Source organism: Salmo salar, chromosome ssa28 (genome assembly GCF_905237065.1).
Source record: "Salmo salar chromosome ssa28, Ssal_v3.1, whole genome shotgun sequence".
NCBI lineage: Eukaryota > Metazoa > Chordata > Actinopteri > Salmoniformes > Salmonidae > Salmo > Salmo salar.
This window is the reverse complement of record NC_059469.1, coordinates 22,318,975-22,340,964: the sequence shown is the minus strand read 5'-3', so window position 1 is coordinate 22,340,964 and position 21,990 is coordinate 22,318,975. Positions and strand designations below refer to the sequence as shown.

General features: G+C 40.3%; 1 protein-coding gene across 3 annotated transcripts; it reads left to right on the top strand.

Annotated features, from left to right (window-relative positions):
- Window positions 1–10,230: 10,230 nt before the first annotated feature.
- Window positions 10,231–18,733, top strand: LOC106589723 (polycomb group RING finger protein 5-B). Of its 3 annotated transcripts, none has more exons than XM_045710216.1 (9): window positions 10,231–11,419; window positions 12,433–12,561; window positions 12,916–13,012; window positions 13,433–13,488; window positions 13,647–13,703; window positions 13,882–14,030; window positions 14,761–14,859; window positions 15,043–15,132; window positions 17,247–18,733. In XM_045710216.1, exons 1-9 carry the CDS (start codon window positions 11,395–11,397, stop codon window positions 17,292–17,294), a joined length of 750 nt encoding a protein of 249 aa, XP_045566172.1. In that variant the 5' UTR covers window positions 10,231–11,394; the 3' UTR covers window positions 17,295–18,733. The 3 variants fall into 3 exon arrangements, with proteins under 3 accessions (XP_045566172.1, XP_014035472.1, XP_014035473.1); XM_014179997.2 differs by having other exon boundaries at window positions 10,321–11,419; window positions 13,644–13,703; XM_014179998.2 differs by having other exon boundaries at window positions 10,342–11,419; window positions 12,277–12,561; window positions 13,644–13,703.
- The last annotated feature ends 3,257 nt before the right edge of the window (window positions 18,734–21,990 follow it).

Sequence of the window (21,990 nt, the reverse complement as noted above, 5' to 3'; positions counted from 1 at the left end):
TCTGGCTCCAGGGGCTATTAATAATCGTGGCCCTCCCACTCAGTCTACTCTTCAGCCCACAGAAGGGTTTTGGGGTCTCGTGCCAAAAAACGTCTCACTCATGAATCTGATTTCAGTCATAAACACACACCTGTACAACCTCACATACATTACACATAACTTGTAAAAACAGTCCATATTTAGAGTGGACTGTTCCCTGTTTATTGATTGAGTGCTTTATCACCAGGGCATGGTCAAGAGAAGCAGCATCACCTCTGTTTCTCTAACATGCTGGAGGGGGGACTGATGATATACGTTATTTAGCTCTATGCATTTGTTGTGTTGGAACCTAAAAAAGTTGGCACCAGCCCTTAGCTGAAGAGAATGCCATCACATACAGTTGAAGTCAGAAGTTTACATACACTTAGGTTGGAGTCATTAAAAGTTGTTTTCAACCACTCCACAAATTTCTTAACAAACTATAGTTTTGGCAAGTCGGTTAGGACATCTACTTTGTGCATGACACAAGTAATTTTTCCAACAATTGTTTACAGACATATTATTTCACTTATAATTCACTGTATCACAATTCCAGTGGGTCAGACGTTTACATACACTAAGTTGACTGTGCCTTTAAACAGCTTGGAAAATTCCAGAAAATGATGTCATGGCTTTAGAAGCTTCTGATAGGCTAATTGACATAATTTGAGTCAATTGGAGGTGTACCTGTGGATGTATTTCAAGGCCTACCTTCAAACTCAGTGCCTCTTTGTTTGACATCATGGGAAAATCATAAGAAATCAGCCAAGACCTCAGAAAAAAAAATTGTAGACCTCCACAAGTCTGGTTCATCCTTGGGAGCAATTTCCAAATGCATGAAGGTACCACGTTCAACTGTACAAACAATAGTATGCAAGTATAAACACCATGGGACCACGCAGCCTTCATACCGCTCAGGAAGGAGACGCGTTCTGTCTCCTAGAGATGAACATACTTTGGTGCGAAAAGTGCAAATCAATCCCAGAACAACAGCAAAGGTCCTTGTGAAGATGCTGGAGGAAACAGGTACAAAAGTATCTATATCTACATGGGGACAAAGATCGTACTTTTTGGAGAAATATCCTCTGGTCTGATGAAACAAAAATAGAACTGTTTGGCCATAATGACCATTGTTATGTTTGGAGGAAAAAGGGGGAGACTTGCAAGCCGAAGAACACCATCCCAACCGTGAAGCACGGGGGTGGCAGCATCATGTTGTGGGGGTGCTTTGCTGCAGGAGGGACTGGTGCACTTCACAAAATAGATGGCATCACGAGGAGGGAAATTATGTGGATATATTGAAGCATCATCTCAAGACATCAGTCAGGAAGTTAAAGCTTGGTCGCAAATGGGTCTTCCAAATGAACAATAACCCCAAGCATACTTCCAAAGTTGAGGCAAAATGGCTTAAGGACAACAAAGTCAAGGTATAACAGTGGCCATCACAAAGCCCTGACCTCAATCTTATAGAACATTTGTGGGCAGAACTGAAAAAGCGTGTGCGAGCAAGGAGGCCTACGAACCTGACTCAGTTACACCAGCTATGTCAGGTGGAATGGGCCAAATTTCACCCAACTTATTGTGGGAAGCTTGTGGAAGGCTACCCGAAACGTTTGACCCAAGTTAAACAATTTAAAGGCAACGCTACCAAATACTAATTGAGTGCATGTTTTTCATGTCTTAAAAATATTTTACCTTCGTTAAATCATTTGTACACATTTTAAATGGCTTTTACAGAATTTGATGTTTTTTACAAGAAAACATACTTTTATTCATGGTTGTTTCTATTGGTTTTAACAACATGTACTTTTTAACACATTTAAATGTAACATTCAAATGCTGTGTTTTATGCTTTTATGACGTTTTTATGTGTATAAAATTATGTGCAAAAATATATGAGCTGTTTTCAAGGAAATGCAACAATAAAACTTTTCCAAAAGAAAAAATAAACTCACTATTGACCTGCTCTCTTTTGTATTCTCTCATCTTAACCTCATTTTAACATCTTAAAGATATTGCACACTTTATGCCACACACAGCGAATAGAAACGGGTTAACCCAATGGCATGGTCAGAATGTTGTATAAACAATCCAGCCCAAGGACAGGTGTAATGGGTGGGGCTGGACAATAGAGACAGAGAGACCCTGTGGTGTGGAAGACCGACCTAACACCAGGCACGGGATAAAATCTGATCCCCAGACCCAAGGCTAGAGCGGGGACTCGAGGAAGTGTAGTAGTTAGGGGGTAAATCATAATGGGGGAGTAGAGTAGTGGGTGTCATTGTGATATGTGGGGCACAGAAATAGACCCCCCAAACCCAGATCTCGTGCAGGATGGGTGTGAAGGATTAGGGACAAGGTTGTTTCCCCCGAGGAGTTCATATATCCGGTTGTCAGACAGGACATTGATGTGTTGTAAAACATACCGCTCAGTCTAAAGAGCAGCAGGGAGTAGCACATATGTGACAAGTATGTGATCTTTGGACTGTCTACAATGACACAAAACTATAGTATGTCACTAGGTCTTAAAATAGAAGCCATAACTTCTGTTGTTTTCTTCTATTTGTGGAGCAAAGAGATCATTGGGACAACGTTTTCTACAACTGCTTCAAAATATGAATTCAAATATTTCAGACGCAACAGATGTTTTTGTTTTTTGTTGAACAGAACGGTCCAAGTATTAGTGACAGTTAATATACAGTAGGGTCTATCCATGAAAAGAGGGCTCTTTGCATACCTTTGATATTTAAAGTAGAAATTGTGCACCAATATTTTATTTTAAAGCCTGTTATATTAAATGATATAGACCACATGGAGAATTCAATATTCAGCATTTTGACATGTCCCTCTGTCAACCCTATGTCACTTCTAAGAATATTTTTACCCACTAAACACCCACATTTCTCTAAGTTTCACCATCATTGTAATATTGTATTGTATTTTGCTGCTTTGACGAAGTCATTTTGGAACATCATTATTTATTTAATGATTAATGTCCCTCATCTTAAGGTCAACCCTGTTGCATGAACTGAACTCTTGTTTTAATATGGTGAAACTATTCCTTTTAAATATAATTTTCCAAATGATACATTAACATCTAATAGTCTAATCATATTGTAAAAGCAGGTGAGCTGGTTCTAATGTTTTTGGAAATTTTCTGGTGTTTTGTGGTGGAAAACTGAATGGGTCGAGCAAAACACGTCAACCCTGTTACCCATAGATAGACAGGCAAGAAGTTTTTTCACAATTTCATTTTTTTTGTGAAGCTTGCATTCAATTGCCATTCCATGTTGCACACAACAAGCTTCCATTCCCCCTGTCACAAGGGGATTTAGGGCTGATTTAAGATCAAATTGTCAACCCCTGGCATGGCCAACCCTCTTATTTGGCACTTAATAGGCACATACTATAGAATTTTTGAATTCTTGAGAGAGAAAAATGTGTTTTTTACGAAGTTGAACATGTGCTCTTTATAACAGAATGTTAAAATGAGGTGAAATCCCTCCCAAAATGTGACACTTCTCAAAAATGCACCAAATTGATGGAACGACCCAGTACATTCCTCTCTCTCTGTGTTACGAAATAAACAGAGCATGCATAGCTAAATTCAATTGGTAAATTGAACACTGTGAGTATTTAATTTCACACTTTTGAAGTGTTTATATGAGAACCACCAGAAAGTGTTGGATTTACACTTTTCAAAGTGTTGCCCTTTTAATAAAGGTACTTTTCAACACCAGCAGCATTAAAATGTTACACTCAGTGTTAAATGTACACTGTTACGCTGATCACTGATACTTTCACAGCAAATTATCCAGTGTTAAATCCACACTGATCCAGTGTCTATATGGGTCCACACTTTTCAGTGTTAAATTAACACACTACTTAGTGTAAAGCCTTATTTGCATATTTCCCAGATTGCCTTGCTTTTCGAGTGAATCGTAGAGTTACCACCCATGACTGTATTTGTTAGTGACAGAGGCATGGTTGTTGCATTCATCCATTTTCAGTCTTGTGGCCTTCTTTAAGTGGGATCCTAAGCAAATAAGTTATCATAAACATTTTATTAATCAACACAATACAACACATTATTCATAAGGCCTTATTTTGAGGGCCTAGTTTAACCCTAATACAGAGGCCTGAAACTCATGGTTTAAAGGTAAAATCAGGCCTTCATTATGCTGTTTTACAAAGTGATGTGTAATTGCTATTGGAATCCAGCCAAAGTGGAGATATCCAACATTTTGAATTTTTATTCACCCACAACCTGCATTCAGAATGACTGCATGGTTGGGAAGATCAAGATATGAGACTACCTTAAGCATCTAAACTGGAGCAACCATTTCAGTAACAGATGCACTAAATACATATAACAGATTGGATTAGTTTAGAAAATTATATATTTTTTATATTTGAGTAGCGTAACATGAATTAATCAAGCAATGTACCTGCAAAAATATAGATATTGAAATAAACAATTCTAAAATCTAACTTCAATAGAGCATGCTGGGAAATATGATAATGATGGGTGTGGTTTTGGTTTAATTAACACTGTTATTAACACCAACACTGGGCTTATTTTACACCAATAAGTGTTCATTTAACACTGACAGAGTTACTTTAACACCTGAATCAACACTAGAAATGTTACACTGAAAAATCAACACTAAGTAACACTGGACAATTTGACACCGTGATTGAAGAACATTTCTTTTTTACAACAACTTAAAAACCAACACCAGCTGGCATTCAGTCCATTCATAGTAGCACAAACACCACATCAAAACTAAACACTGCTTACACCAGGATATGGACACTGACGATTTTGCTGTGTGACAGGCGTGAACATGTGCTTTCATAAACATACTGTACTGTATGTTCTCAGATGCTACTGAATAGATGCAGCCCATAGAACCAGTAGTGTTGCTATTTATACTGAGCCTGCTCTAACAGTCATGGTGGAGTAAATATAGGCCTATCTACTGCTCAGCTGTTGATAAAAGCATTTCTGCTGTGATCTCACCTAGCCTATTTCAGGAATGGATATGTGATGTCTCTGGATGAAGGGAATACAAATGGACACAGCAGTTTCTTCTCTTCAGCTTTGATCATCACCCAACTTTCATATATGTTTCAGGCAGAGTTGAACAACAAAAACATATTACTTCAATGCTATCCTTTGTAAAACATGCGCATGTGGTCTAATAAGTAAAATAGCCCACTGTAATAGAATATTTTAAATAATACAGTAATTTGGGATATTATCAACAGTAAAAATACTCAGAAACATCTTACTGCAGCATACTGTAAATGATGGTGCGTTGTGTGAAAATGTTGTGGGCAGGGAAATAATTGCTGTATTTTGAATGGTACTGTAATTCCACCCCACAGAATACAGTACCGTACTGTATCTTTGGAGTGCCAAAAACCTGTTGATGCGTGGTATTGTTATTTCTGGCTCATTAACATATTTTGAGGCATACCTTGTAAGACACTATATTTGTTGCACACGAGTGAGAATGCTGTATCAATTGAACTCTTATGTGGTTATAGTGCCCCATCAACATGTATAGGGGATATATTGGTGTGGCAGCAAATCTTAAACCTTAAATGGTTAAGCATTTTGCCACCTCCTTTTGGTCCCATTTGCCCTGTAGTCTCAGTCAGTTTGGAAGCCTTTGTTAAGGCCTCTAGAAGTACAAGTGATACAGTGCATTCAGAAAGCATTCAGACCACTTGACTTTTTCCACATTTTGCTATGTTACAGCCTTATTCACAAATTGATAGAATAATTTTTTCCCTCATCAATCAACACACAATAGCCCGTAATGACAAAGCAAAAACTGTTTTTTAGAACATTTAGGAAATGTATAAAAATACAAAACAGAAATACCTTATTTACATAAGCATTCAGACCCTTTGCTATGAGACTCGATATTGAGCTCAGTTTCTTCCTGTTTCCATTGATCATCCTTGTGATGTTTCTACAACTTGATTGGAGTCCACCTGTGGTAAATTCAATTGATTGAACATGATTTGGAAAGGCACACACCTGTCTATATAAGGTCCCACACAGTGCATGTCAGAGCAAAAACCAAGCCATGAGGCTGAAGGAATTGTCTGTAGAGCTCCAAGACAGGATTGTGTCGAGGCACAGATCTGGGGAAGGGTACCAAAACATTTCTGCAGCATTGAAGTCCAAGAAAACACAGTAGCCTCCATCATTCTTAAATAAAAGAAGTTGGGAACCACCAAGACTCTTCCTAGATCTGGCCAAACTGAGCAATCGGGGGAGAAGGGCCTTGGTCAGGGAGGTGAGCAAGAACCCGATGGTCACTCTGCCAGAGCTCTAGAGTTCCTCTGTGGAGATGGAAGAATCTTCCAGAAGGACAACCATCTTTGCAGCACTTCACCAATCAGGCCTTTATGGTAGAGTGGCCAGATGGAAGCCTCTCCTTAGTAAATGGCACATGACAGCTCACTTAGAGTTTTCCAAATGGCACCTAAAGGACTCTCAGACCTGAAAACCAAGCGTCAATACTGAGGCCTTTGTTCTGTTCCTCCAGGCTATCTCTATCTCGGTGACACCCACCACATCTGATCTATGGAATGCCAGCTGTAGGTTTTTATCACCAAGACATCACTTAATCAGTTGCCAGCCCAAGCTCCATAAAGACTCCTCTCAGTTAACTCAGAAAGGAGAGAGAGAGTCCTAAGAACCTTACTCTATTAAATGAAACAACCATTTGGTGCATAAATATAACATAATCCTGTAAATTCTGCTACCACAAGGAACCTGGCACCTTCCCTACAGTGATGCATGACGGTGGCAGCATCATGCTGCGGGGATGTTTTTCAGTGGCAGGGACTAGGAGACTAGTCAGGATCGAGGGAAAGATGAACGGAGCAAAGCACAGAGAGATCCTTAATGAAAACCTGCTTCAGAGTGCTCAGGACTTCAGACTGGGGCATCGGTTTACCTTCCAACAGGACAACAACCCTAAGCACACAGTCAAGACAACACAGGAGTGGTTTGTCCTTGAGTGGCCCAGCCAGAGCCCGGACTTGAACCCGATCTAACTTGGAGACCTGAAAATAGCTGTGCAGCGACACTCCCCATCCAACCTGACAGAGCTTGAGAGGATCTGCAGAAAAGAATGGGAGAAACTCGCCAAATACAGTTGTGCCAAACTTGTAGCGTCATACCCAAAAAGACTCGAGGCTGTAATCGCTGCCAAAGGTGCTTCAACAACCTACTGAGTAAACGGTCTGAATACTTATGTAAATCTGATATTTACGGTTTTAATTTTTAATAGATTAGCAAAAATGTATAAAAACTGTTTTTGCTTTTTCTGTCACGACTCCTGCCGAGGGTGACTCCTCTCCCTGTTCGGGTGGCGCCTACTAGCTGTTCTGTGTGCGGGCTTGTTTTGTTCTTTCACTCTGTGTGTTTGTGTAGTGGAACGTGTTTTTGTATGAGACTCTGTATTTGGATTTCGCCCTGTTATATTTTTGGGTGAATACTCTTTTTGGTGGTGCGTCTAATAAAGCACTATAGTAAACGCTCTTGTTTCCTGCGCCTGACTCCACACCCACAACGTCCAGCGTTACATTTTCATTGTGGGGCACTGTGTGTAGATTGATGAGGGGAATCAAAACTATTTAATACATTTTAGAATAAGGCTGTAACTTAACAAAATGTGGAAAAAGTCAAGGCGTCTGAATACTTTCCAAATACACTGTATCCAACACCAAATATTAATTAATATACTCATGTCTAAACACTTCTATCTAGTATCTAGTAGCCAACTTGCTTGCACCAATCCCTTTGAATTACAATAAAATACAGTGAAATACAAACCCCTCCCCTCAATTAATTTCATCCATTAATTCTGATTACAGTAGCATTTACGTTTTACAGTATAATGCTGTACATTTTACATTATTGTACTGTGTCATTATAGAGCATTCACTTTGATACCATGTTTATATTACAATAAGTGTGCTGTAACATGAAATATAGAATTGTACTTGCCACTGAGCTGCCTCTAAGCTACCGTCAAATTCACAGTAACCACTTCACAGTGTACACACAGTTTTGTTTTAAATCTGCAATATCTGCATGGTTTGACCATAAGTGGGCTTAAGCACTGTGAGTAGAATTAGCATGCCCATAGTCCAGTATCAGAATAACTTTCCTTTAATAATAAACCAGTCCGAGTGAATGACTGACACAGCATTTCCCTTGGCTTACTGAGTCTACCCACTTTATATTATTCAAATGATGCCAGTCTTATCTTGGCCATAGCAGACTGGGAGAATGGACATGCAGGATCTCAGGGCTGGAGAAAGTCTTATCTCTCACTCTCTGCTTCCCTCCCTTCTTCCTTTCTCTCAGGCTGCTTTTAAAGGGAAACAATGGGAATAATACAAGTTCAAAAATAGACTGAGAACAGAAAGATTGTATTTGAGCCTTTGAAAATCCACAGAGATGTACTCTCAGCCTATTCAAATATTTGTGATGACTGATTAACATGACCACTGTTATACAGACAGCTAGGTCACCCGTGATACAAGTCAGTATTCAACGTCCATCCATGTCTGAGGACATCGGGAGATGATGTGGAAACCAGCCACAAGGGGCAACATTGAGCGCTGTTACCTTCAAGTAGGTTTTGGTTGTGGGTGGGCATAAGCACCTGCTTCTGATTCCAAAGGTTACAAGTTTGAATCCAGCGATAGAATTCTGTTTTTGAGGTTTTTGTTTTAAACCTTTCCCAAACCTTAACCCTTACCTTTCAGACTTAATACCTAAACTTAATCTTAAACACTTTGAAATTTGACGTTTGCAACAACTTTGAAATGTGTTGTGTGAGAAACATGGATGAACGTCTAATTGTGACGTAAGACTGAGACCTAGTTGTATACAGTAGCCTACAGGTTTTATATAGTGCAGTGCATTAGAATATGAATGATCATGTTTTATGCAGTTTATCCTAAGGAGCAAGGAAATATTGGTCCCTCTCATATGCTAATCCACTGACAGGAACTTTGATTGATCTCCTATAAAAACATTCTCAACATGATCACCAAGTTAATAAAGCTCCGCCTCAGTCAGAGAAAGAGAAAGAGATAAAATTCAAATTGTATCTATCATGAGCACAGATGTCTCATCATAAATCAGCACTATTATTTGTGTTTAATTGCACCCCATCATTTTTGTCCCTTATTATAGCGGCGACCAGTGGCGAACCGTGATTATTGGACCTACTGTAGGCCTTCAACCTATGGTAAACAACCTATGGTAGCCTTTTATCACAAAAAGAAACACATACAAATCAAAACAACCAGCTGCAACACGATTTCTAGTTTACTCAACTTTGGGACAGGAAAGCTCTGCATGCATAGGCTGCATTACTGATATAGGCCTATGTTGAGTAAACTAGAAATCGTGTTGCAGCTGGTTGCCTTAAATGTTTCTGTGATTTTTTTTTTTTTAAGTTGATGCAACTTTAATTGTTTTTACAGTGATGCAGTAGCAGGTGTAATGCCAACACTAAATATGTCAATTAAAACATAGTATTGAATATGACCCTGAATTCCTAATTGCAATTAACACATTTGTATGGATATTATATGAATATGACTTGTTTTACCCTATAAATATTACTTATTTGGGTTGTAGTAGACCTATAACCTTGTACAAACTGTATGCGTTCTGGCAGAAGTCCATTCATTTCATTGGCAATACACACCGCTGCGACTCATCTGCCGGACTAGGTTGCGACGCTTGAAACTGCGTGTGTTGCAAGCATTGGATTTTTTCAATATGTGTTGCTTTGCAATGTGGCAGGCTACCAGTCGTAATGCCGCATTCACTTGATAGTCGGAACTAGGAGACGCAGAAATGTCAAAATGTCTAACTTGTTGTAGTTATACACGTGCCACGTTCAACCAGTTAGCACAGGGGTGTCAAACTAATTCAACAGGGCCGCGTTTCTGCAGGTTTCTCCTTTCAATTAAGACCTTCACAACCAGGTGAGGGGAGTTCCTTATTAATTAGTGACCTTAATTCGTCAATCAAGCAGGGTGGAGCAAAAATCTGCAGACACTCCCCCCCTCCTTGGAATGAGTTTGACACATGTGAGTTAGCAAGTAGGAAATGTCTGAGTTTCTTAGTTCCCGAAAGGAAGTGAGCGCTGCATAAACCACAGAATGAGTTAATGTGTAGCGTGATTCAGTTTTTTTTATACAGACTAAGTCTAACGTACCACACAGCAATAACCTGTGTGCACACAGCTTATGAATTGGCAGCATCACACGCGCTGGAAAATCTCCAGCCGCGTTCGAATGCTAGTCGTAACCAGGAAACTCAAATGTCCGACTTGCAAACCAAGGTGAAAGAATCGGATCCCAAGTTTCCCACTTGGGAGGTATCAGAATCAACCTATGGGAAGCTCTACGCAAATAACTTACGTTCATTTTAACTCTGAGGTTCCAAGTTTCCAATAGCACATGAACGCAACAATGGTGCGCTCAAGACAACTCTGACGCCTTGATCACACCGAAAATAATTGTGCATTTTGGTACACCAGAAGTACATTCATTTCTAATGGAACGCTGTGCTTGCATTGCAGACACAGTTGGCGTGCGTTCTGTGTGGTACATACGTTGGATTTATCGATGCGTACATGGCTTGACAGAAATGGTAGCAGAAGGTGAACGCTGAACTTTTCTTGCACACATATCCAGATGATGCTGCGTACCATTTTGTGTAATGACACTATCGATATGATCAGGCATGAACTCCGAACTAGGAAATCTCCGACCTCCGACTTCAGTGCATTCAAGAGAACTGGGAACTCGGGGAAAAACGAGCACTGACTGGGAAACTCTTTGACAGTCATCCAACTCGGAATTTCAAGTCGGAAACTCGGGCATCGTGGTGCTTTCAAGACAACTGGGAACTCGCAAAAACACAAGGCCAAATCCTGACGACAGTGATTTTCAGGTCGGAAAGTCAGAACTCTAAAAAGATGCCTGAGTTAGATGACCATCGGAGCTCGTTTTTTTTCGAGTTCCCAGTTGTCTTGAACGCACTGAAGTCTAAAAGCCGGATATTTCCGCGTTTCGAGTCCCCAGTTGCTTTGAACGCGGCATCCTAGTGTTACGACTTTTCCGACTTGAAGATCACTGACGTCACGATTTTTGCCATTACGAGCTCGTTTTTTCCGAGTTCCCAGTTGTCATGAACGCACCATCAATTCCGTATTCTTGCCACTAGTTTCATACTAGCCTACGTAGTTGATATCACCTAGAGAACGCAGTGTCACGGACAGACAATTCTTCTCATTCTACCAGCTATACTAAATCCTCATGGAAAAGGTAGAGATGTTACGAGGTAAGAAAAAATGTAGCCTATGTTGTTCAAACATTTCAGACAGAAAATAGCCTAAAAATAATCGGTTTATCATCCCCGTTATAGCCTACAGTCAAACTTTGGGGGTGGGATGATGGCTTATGTTTCGTCTGTCGTGTGTGACATAACTGTATGTAGGTTGCTAATGCTAGTGCTTTTTTTAAACGTTTATAGAATAGGTTTATTTAGCTCCACTTTACTTCATTCCGCTATCTCCTTGCGAGTCGCAACTTTATTTAAAGTATGTGGTGTGTCGCGAATGTCGTAGTGGCTACAGACAGCAGCCATATGTGTGGGGCTTCAATGTTGTTATGATACAGGTGACACTAACCGTGACGTTCTCTACGATGAGATGGCTTAGTGTGTAGCCTACGGATTTTCACAATGAAGCGTGTGGTCCTTTTGTATTTCTTAACTGCGTGTCAAGGATTGTTCTCGTAAACCGAGGGCATTTGTATGACGTTAACACCTTTATGTGCCCCTCCATGTACCGACTTTCTCGGTCTTCCTAGACTACTATTTATAGTTAATTTACACATGTGTTTTGTCAGTAGGACGTGTTTAAACTGTGCTATCTGGTTATCAATGCATGGTTTATGATGGGGATAGATGAAGCAGGTGCAGGCCCTAGTGGCAGCGTGACGAGTCATTTTTTAAGTATGATTTTGACAAGCGTGTATTAAAAAATGTGGTAAGTTGTTGTATTTTTATTTTATTTTGCACATTTTATTTAAATGTCACCCTGGGACGTTGAATGAGCCTGTTACCTCACCTGCGTGGGGCACATGGCATAATCATCTATTTTCCTATCTGTTCTACCTTACCTTCTGTCTGACAAGTAATCTGAGATGGTCTTTAGAAGAATGGCTTTCCCAGCCGATGAGTACTGGCTGAGGATGATGAAGACGAAGAAGATACAGGGGTCACCGCAGCAGTGTCAGGGGCTGCAGGGACCTCTGTGATTGCTGACCCCACCTCATCTCTGACCTCCCCAGCTCTGTATTGGCTGACCATGGCCACTCAGAGGACACCCCTGGTCAAAGACTTTAACCACTTCATTACCTGCTACCTGTGCAGAGGTTACCTGATCAAACCCACCACGGTCACTGAGTGCCTGCACACATGTAAGTAACACACACGTGCACATGTACACACAAACACACGTACAATCACACAATTCCTGTGCACCAGGTAATGCAACATTGTAGTGTATTCAAGTTTTAAAAAGGCTTCTAAAGTTTAAATTTCCACTTAAATGTCAGACTTCCCTTTAAAAAAAGTTTCAACCCCAACAAAAATGTCCATTAATTATAATCCACACAATTGTCCTGTTGCTACAGGAGTATTTTCCGGCTGTGAAAAACTTGTTAAATGAAGATATTTCATTCTTCTCTATACGTCCCCTCACTCCATCTTCTCCCACACACTCGAAGCGTCTTACACAATATAATAGTAGTGTGCTTTCTCTTGTTTTCCAGTTTGTAAGAGCTGTATCATCCAGCACTTTGAAGACAGTAATGACTGTCCCAAATGTGGCATTCAAGTCCATGAAACCAACCCTCTAGAGATGCTAAGGTATGACGCATACAAACGTAGTCCTCCACTAGCTTTGACCATCTCTGACAGACAACAACACTCTTAGAAAAAAAGCTGCTATCTAGAACAAAAGAAGGTTCTTCGGCTGTCCCCATAGGAAAGCCGTTTGAAGAACCCTTTTTGTTTCCAGGTAGAACTTTTTGGGTCCCATGTAGAACCCTTACCGCAGAGGCTTCTACGTAGAAACTAAAAGGCTTCTACCTGGAACCAAAAAGGGTTCTCCTATGGGGACAGCCGAAGAACCCTTTTGAAACTCTTTTTCTGAGTGAAGCTAACAACAAACACTTGGCCTTCACTTTGCTTTGAATACTGCAAGTGCACTGTCAGCACAAACCACAGCCTCCTCGTTCTCTTTACCCGTGTCACTTCCTCAACTTCACTGGTCCTCTCTCTTCTCAGGTTGGACAATACTCTTGAGGAAATCATTTTCAAGCTTGTACCTGGATTACGAGACAGTGAGTTCTTGTCATCTTCGGAAAAAACTGACATATTTCTAAATGATCAATAATTTCAATCACTCCTTAGAGGAGACTTGTCATTAGATGTAATGAGACTCATGAAAGTACCTTGTACTTCTTCTGTTTTCTTTATGACTGTGTGTGTTGACCAGAAGAGGAACAGCAGGAGATTGATTTCTGGAGGAAGAATAAATCCAAAGAAAATGGACAAGGTACGGAATAAGTCTCAGTAACGAAGTCACTCTCACAAATTGTAGTGTGTGTTACTGTAAAATGTAATAAGTATGTCATTACACATGAATAGGGTAAAGCACTGATATTGGACAACCTCTTTCAGCTAGGCTTGCTAGTATTATCTCCTAAAATCACCTGTGCTCTGCGATCCCACAGGAGACGGCCTTGGGTCTAAGAGGCTTGGACTCAGTGATGATGAGGATGGTGATGAAGATGGTCAGGATTATCACAGGAGCGACCCCCAGATAGCCATCTGCCTGGACTGTCTCCACAACAATGGACATGCTGCAGATGACACAGTGAAGGTGTGTGTGTGTTTGTGTAGCAGCTTCATGCCCATAGGGAGCAACAGGGGCACAGATTTGTACTGTTGAAAAATAATAATACAAAAATATATTTTTGTTGTTGATTTTTGTTGTTGTTGTTTCTCTGTAATGCTACTAGCCAGCAATTTTATGAAGTTGTCTTTAGCTAGCCCAGATAGGTTCCCAACCTCATAACTAGCTACCAAGAAGCCATTTCAGGATATCAGTCAAGTTAGAGTAGCTAGCTTGTCTGTCTATCTTAGCTGGCATGCTTGCTGGCAAGGTTGGTAGACTTTAGAAAAGCAAGCAATTGATAAATGTACTGAATAAGACTCACATTTAATTTCAATATATATATATATATTTTAAATCAGAGATGCAGAGAAGCATATTTAGTTTGTTAAAAAAAAGAACCACCAGTCAGGAGAATACAGACAGATATGCAGAAAAATAAACATATTTTTGACATAGAACTAAGCATAATGATTATGGCTCTAGATTGCAGGAAAAAGCTGTTTTGGGTGTTTGAAAAATGCTAAATTCTACAACCCCTCAAATATTTTGTTCTCACTCAGATTTTTGGGGTGTGTGTTTGAATTATTTTCCTCTTCCAATGGGAGTGTTCTGTGTGAGTGTTTCTTTCAACATGCTCAGGCCAGTTCAGGTATTCTTTGCGTGTACTCTGTGCTATATGAATGTACAGTAAACATACTCCTGTTGTTTACCCCAGTGTTTAATGAAGAAGTTCATTCGCTGCTCTAGTCGAGTCACGGTGGGAACCATCAAGAAGTTTCTCAGTCTAAAGTTAAAGCTTTCAAGCTCTTGTGAGGTAAGATTACTACTGTTTTTATTTTAGAATGTACTTGACTTTATATTATACTGCTGATGGGTATAGAAAAGGGAATAATGTCTATAACGTGCCTTTGTGTTTGTTTACGGGCGAGCGAGCACGTGTGTATCTGTCTCTCTCTTTGTCTCTCTGTGTGTGGGTGTGTGTGTCCTCTCTCGCTAGCTGGATGTGCTGTGTAATGGGGAGATCATGGGTAAGGACCACACTCTGGAGTTCATCTACATGACCCGCTGGAGGCTGCACGGTGACAATGTGAGTCTCTTATATCATGTCCTGATTCTGTCCTTTCCTCCACACTTCCCCTGTCTCATCCGGTTCTTAGATAACCTATCATTTTCAGTGCCCTGTTATTGATCATGTTCTCTCTGGCATGCCCAGAAATCTTCCATACCCGCCTTAATAGCCAATACACCGTAGATCACGGCTTGTCAAACATTCCGCGAGGGGTTCCAATCCGGCCCGTGGGTGGTTTGAGTAAATTTGATTTGATTTCGGGGGGAGCGAATGAACTCGATACACTTAATTTGTTTTTAACCTACATTCATACACTTTCTTGTCTGTCCAGTTCGCTAATAATCACCCAAATGAAAGCTAGACAGTCAGAGAGCATAGAAAATTCCAGAAACGATGGCTAGAGGACTATTTCTGGCAAATTTTGATGGTGAGGAAATATAACACCGTTTCTGTGCGGCCCCCTGGACCTTGTTGAAGACCGAATGCGGCCCTCGGGAAAGTGAGTTTGACACCCCTGCCATAGATAGAGCTCATTACAACATAGGATTGTGTTATTGTTATGTCATTTCCTGCCTGTCCCTACCCTCCGACCAGCTGTCTTTACTTTAGCAGTTCAGCTTTAGTTGTTCCGTCTTCTTGCCCAACTGTCACTAGTACCACGGTCAGGCATTAGACCTATTAAAGGGGCTGAGTATTAAGCCCTGTCATGTTGCCACATCCTGAACAACTCGCTCATGTTAAACAGAGAGCCAAGTGGATGGAAAGAAGCACCGAAAGTCGAATGATATTGTGCTCATCAGCCTATGAAAAATAAAGATAACCTTAAACTACATGTGTCCCCCCCAAAAAGAGGGAGGGTGGGCTTTTTACCCATTATACCAGACTCGGGGCCCTGACCTTGTGCTCACGTGCCACACCAAACTAGGCCAGACTAAGCCTAGTAGAATTCAACAATAGAGATATACGTGTGAAGGGGAGTGTGTGTGTGTAGTGTTACAAATAAATCCAGACAGTGTTTTATCGATGGATATCCAGCAAACCCCTAGGACTCATCAGTAGCAATAAAGTTTGGACTGACTGCAGATAATTGAGTCATCCCAAAAGCATAACTTAATGCCTTGGAGCTCTGCTACCTGTTTTTTTTTCTTCCAATAACTAGGGTACGAGCCAGGCTTGGTGGTATTATTTTATAGAATGAATAAATTGATCACTAACATTTTGAAGCGGAGCCATTTGCTCCCTAGTGCTCTGCTGCTCAGTGTCTCAACAGTCATCTCTTACTGTCATAGCGTGGTGTTAGAAGTCGTGGTGTTAGAAGTGCTTCAACCTCGTCAAATATTAGACCAGGACATTGTCAAATATTAGACCAGGACATTGTCAAATATTAGACCAGGACATTGTCAAATATTAGACCAGGACATTGTCAAATATTAGACCAGGACATTGTCAAATATTAGACCAGGACATTGTCAAATGTTAGACCAGGACATTATCCGAGCCGACAGGAGAGATCACTTCACAGAAAATAATAATAATCAGTGACTTTTGTCAGTTTAGAATGATTGATTAAAAAGTAGCTAGTTAACAGCTCTCTCTCCTCTCATGAACATCCAAGCGTAGCCATTTCTATGGATACTCACCCACGCAGAGAGCACATGGAGAGCAGGGACAGACAGAGATGAGCAGCTAACAGAGAATGTTATTTCTGATTTCAGGTTCGGGCCGGGCCTTAAATTTCGCAGATTCAATTGGGCCCGGGTAGGGTAGGGCCTGAATGTCGCAGGAATGTCGCAGGGCTTGGGCTTAAATGTCATGCCTGTGCAGGGCTCTAATCTGAATGTCCAATACTGCCCCCTATCTTCTTTCAGCTGTCAGCCATAGGGATCTGGGATGGTTCACAGGATAGTGTGTTCTCTTAAAACACCATACATGAAAACTTTGGCTTGAAGTCTTTTGAAAGGGGCAATTCTGTCTCTATGCATCCATTCCAGATGGAATTGCAAAGCTCATTAGTTAAATACACTCGTCAGAACGTGCCAGCATCTACTAGGCTATTTACTTTGCAAGTTGTCTTTGTATAAACTTCCAGGAAACTGAGAATAAACAGAACTGTCTTTCTACACTCTCCTCAGACATATCCCATGGTCCTGGAGTACAGGCCACGAATAGACTTTGGCTGAACAAAGCCCTTGAGAAGCCTTCATCGACAAATAAAAGCAATGACTGGATGTGCATCAAACTGAGGCCAGGGACTCATCCTTCCCAACATTTTTGAACTTCTGTTTAATTTGGTTGTGTCCTTCGTTGTTGAACATTCCGTGCTTGTGGCCAAAGTGATCTTCAAGACGAGTAACTACAAAGACAAGCTTAGCTGAAACATGGATGTATGAATGTGTCCAAATGTATTTATTAGCCAGGTACTCGGGTATCTTGGTAACCCAGCCAATGACAAGGATTGGCCTGCATCTACATGATGAATACAAGTTGGTGTGGACAGAAAATTAAATGGAAAGAAGAATAGGGAGGAATCAAGCCACTCCAAGGCCTTCCAACAGATGCCTGACTGTTTCAACAAGAAAAGTAACATTTTTTCAATTTAAGCCATTTTTTCTCTTTTATAAAATGCATAACATCCACAGATTTACCCACAATCAATCAATTGACCGAGCACCTTAATGTTGCCAAATGTTTGAGTCTAAACCGAAGCTCATTCGTCTTCATTCTGTCCCATGCTCAGTTATTATAACCAGTCTGACATGTTGCTGAAATCAACAAACACTCTGGCAGAGGCTCGGGAGCCTGCGTGATGGGAAGAGAAACGTTAAGCCTCTTTTTTTAACAAACGCATACACACACACACACACACTCGCTCAACCCAAACTGCAGTGTGATTACCCTGGCTCCTGCCAATCTCAGACCTGCACTAATAGCTTTTTTGGCACCGGTCAGAGTGACCAGGTATTACATTTTAGTTTTTCAGATTAATCTTAGTATCTCTCTAGCCTAAAAAGATACAATCTTACATGTTTTGAAGGGAAACCAGTGGTGTGTACATTTCATATTGTTACTAGACCTTTGAGCTATAAATGTGTTTTTTGAAGTACATGACATTACGACACGGTAGTACGAGATATGAATTATGCCAATTATGGATCTTTGATCACAGAATAGTATTGGGCACTGTAAGAACTGGTTGGCATAAGGCTTATTGTATTAGCGTTGAGGTGTAGTGTACTGAAGCTGACTCTTTCACAGTGATTCAGTATAGAGTATACCGTGTCTGCTTCATTACCTAGTCATCTCAAGTTTAGCCTTTTAAACTCTAATCTATGTTGATGTGGTTTATATGTGAAAACCATTGAGGTGTGTTCCTTGCAGTGAAGCCAACCTGTCCTTGTGCTGACAAGGAAAATGTTTTTTTTTTTATATATTATTTTTTTTTAAACAGAAAAGGAAACATGTACATATTCTTTTTATGCTGCTTAGAGTAATATATTATATTTTTAAATGTACCCATGCCTGAGAATCATTATTGAGATATTAGAGCTGTAGAAATATTGTTAATATCTGTACTTGATTTATAATAATTATTCATGAATAAATTAAATGTTTTATTTTACCTACTGTCTATTGACTTAACTGAGACCGTTTTTTGGTTTGCTTGGGCTTTGGGCCTCTAAGTCAGGATAAAGGCCTAATGCTTTAACCAATACTCATGTTTGCATCCTTGTCAAATTAGCAACTTTTTCTTTCAAGCTAGTATTCTGTTTGCTCCTATGAACTTTGTTTTATAGGTTCATTACAAAGTGATCCTGCCTCCTGCCCAAACTGGTCGGACCAGTTGTAACGATGATGATTTCCCTGGTTTGTTTATCTGACTGGACAGGCAGGAGGATAGTGTTTCTAGATGCGAAAAGCAGTCAGTATGTGACATACATCTGCCCAACTTCAACTGGAGAAAAAAATGGGGTAGGAATGCACATACAGATGCTTCTCTCTCTTTGTTTGTCCTTTCAGCTTTCCCTGTATGCTTATCTGGGAGCTTTTAAGGTCAGATACTGTATACATGTATGTAGGCCAGAGTTCCCTTCAGGCTTCATACTGTACGTACATTCACTCACTCATACCAGCATTTGGGTCTGAAGGATTCAGGGCACATTGAGAGTCTGTAAGATGTCTCGAGAGTCCTGAAAAGCCTCTATACAATCTCTTTTGTAACTTTTTGTTTTTATTTTGGTGTTACAAAACTAAAAAGTGACCTTAATATATTAAACATAATTGATCTCATGAGTTCTGTGATTTAACTGACAACCTGATGACAGCTGAGCTCATAATTTGGATGAAAAATAGAGTGATGCTGTGAAGTCCAGCGCTTCGAGGGGTCTATGATATTTTTATACTGTTTACAGCAGACTGACTGGCTCCCAAAGTTCACATGGGGCTCTGGAGAGTTGGTACATTTTAGGGAAGGAGTTTCGTGGGGCTTATATACGGAGTAAACACTGACAGATGCAACAATATCCCTTCTGTCTCAGGATGTTCCGTCTCTCACAAACACGCATCATGTTCTGTGAAGAACAACTGCCATGACATGAAAGAACTCTCCATCATTACAGTTCTTCAACAAAAAAAACATGTTTTTTTTGTGCAGAGATGTTGATATTCATCATGTAAAGTAAACATGAAGGAAAATTATTGTATTTGAGAATACATTCACACTCTTTTTCATCTGTTGCGATATTGTGTAATAACAGGTGAGAGAAGAAACTTGCAGGTATTTTGGTGGGTCAACAGTTCGAGAATGACTAAATATCAGAATGAGTCGTTGAATACGCCTGTCACCAAAAACTGTTGGAGTAGCACAGAGGGGCAAATTAGTACCCGCCACTTTAAGGGGGCTTAGTTATAATTTGACTGGTATGGAGGGTTGGACAGGGGCTGGATGTCTAGTTGGGTTGCCTTGTTGTTATCCTGGCTGGTCACACAACTTCTTATTGAGTGGATTGCTCTATGTTGCATCATCCTTCCTGTCTGCTGTTGCTTGATTCTTTTGTCAGACCGATTGTGGGCTGTGTATGTAAAGGTAATATACAGTATTACAACAAAATCTCTGTTTTGGCTGTTACTAAGTGGGACAAACATTTATTTGTGATAATTATTTTTTTTGTCATTGATCAAATACTCAATGTCAAAGTGAAAATAAAATTCTACAAATGTTTAAATATTGACAAACAAAAATGCATAACTAAAATATAGTTGTTTTGCAAAGGTATGGATTTACATGGAAATAATAGGGATTGACATGATTTTGGAATGACTACCCCTTCCTCTGTCCCCCATACATACAACATCTGTAAGGTCTCTGTCAAGTATTGCATTTCATGCACAGATTCAACTACAAAGACCAGAGAACTTTTTGAAAGCCTCATAAAGAAGGGCAGTGATTGGTAGATGGGTAACAATAACAAATCAAGACATTACCATGCTTAAAGAGATATTCAATGTTAAACTTTTTGGTCTAAATGCAAAGGGGCAAATACAACACATCACTGAGTAACTGCCTCTGTATTTTCAAGCATGGTGGTGGATGCATCATGTTATGGGTATGCTTGACATTGGCAAAGACTGGGGAGTTTTTTAGGATACAAAGAAATGGAATGGAGCTAAGCACAGGCAAAATCCTGGAGGAGAACCTGCTTCAGTCTGCTTTACACCAGACACCAGAGAGGAATTCACCTTTCAGCAGGACAATAACCTGTAACAGAAGGCCACATTTTGTTGTGTATGAAGAAGCCAGTGAATGTTTCTGAGTGGCCAAGTTACAGTTTTGACTTAAATATGCTTGAAAATATATGGCAAGACATGAAAATTGCTGTCTAGCCATGACCCCCAAAACTCTGACAGAGGTTGAAGAATTAAAAAAAAAGAATGGGCAAATAAGCCAGGTGTGCAAAGCTCTTAGAGACTAACCGAAGAACCCTCACAGCTGTAATCGCTGCCAAAGTTGTTTCTAACATATATTGACTCATGGGGGTGAATACTTGCAATATCTAATCAAGTTATAATTTTTCACAACTTTTTAAGAAATGTAAGGATTTTTCCTCCCAATTTTCATTAGAGTATTTTGTGTAGATCATTGACAAAAAAAGATGACAACTAAATTAATTTTATTCCCTCTTTGTAACACAATAAAAATGTGAATATAAAGGTGAATAAAGAGGTGAATACTTGTGATAGCCACTGTCTGTGGCTGCTTCTGATGGATCATGACTACCAATGACATGTTGTCATGCTACCCTTATGCTAGCCATATATAAACAAAGTTAACATTAGTTAAATGACCTATGATCTCAATTTGCCTGTGATCATAAGGTCATATGTTCGGTTACCGTCCTGACACGACATCATCAGCCAAGAGTAATAGTATCTTATTAGGAGACCAAGATGGCAGACAGTCCTCATAGGAACTCTAAATATGGAACTAATAACAGCACTGACTGTCATTCACACTTTGATTGCTGACCTCGCCTGAGGATGACATCACCCTTTGGAGCAAGTACTCCATTTATATGCCTTAGGGGATGTCATCACCCTTCATGGGCTTCAAAAGAATGGTAGAGAGCTGTTGTACAGTATGATATAGGTCAAAGTTCAAACACACATCGCTCAGGGTACAGGGCGCAAGGCCATCAGTGACAGCTGACGGTCAGTATGGGCCTGGCGAGGCAAAGACGCTTCCAAGATGATGTCGCCCGTAAGATGATAGTTTCACCCTATCGCTCACCAGCCCAGAGCCAGTTATGACACGTCTCAGTGCCTATTGTGTGACATCGATGACATATGCATATGCTTTCAGCTGATGTAGGCAAACAGCTG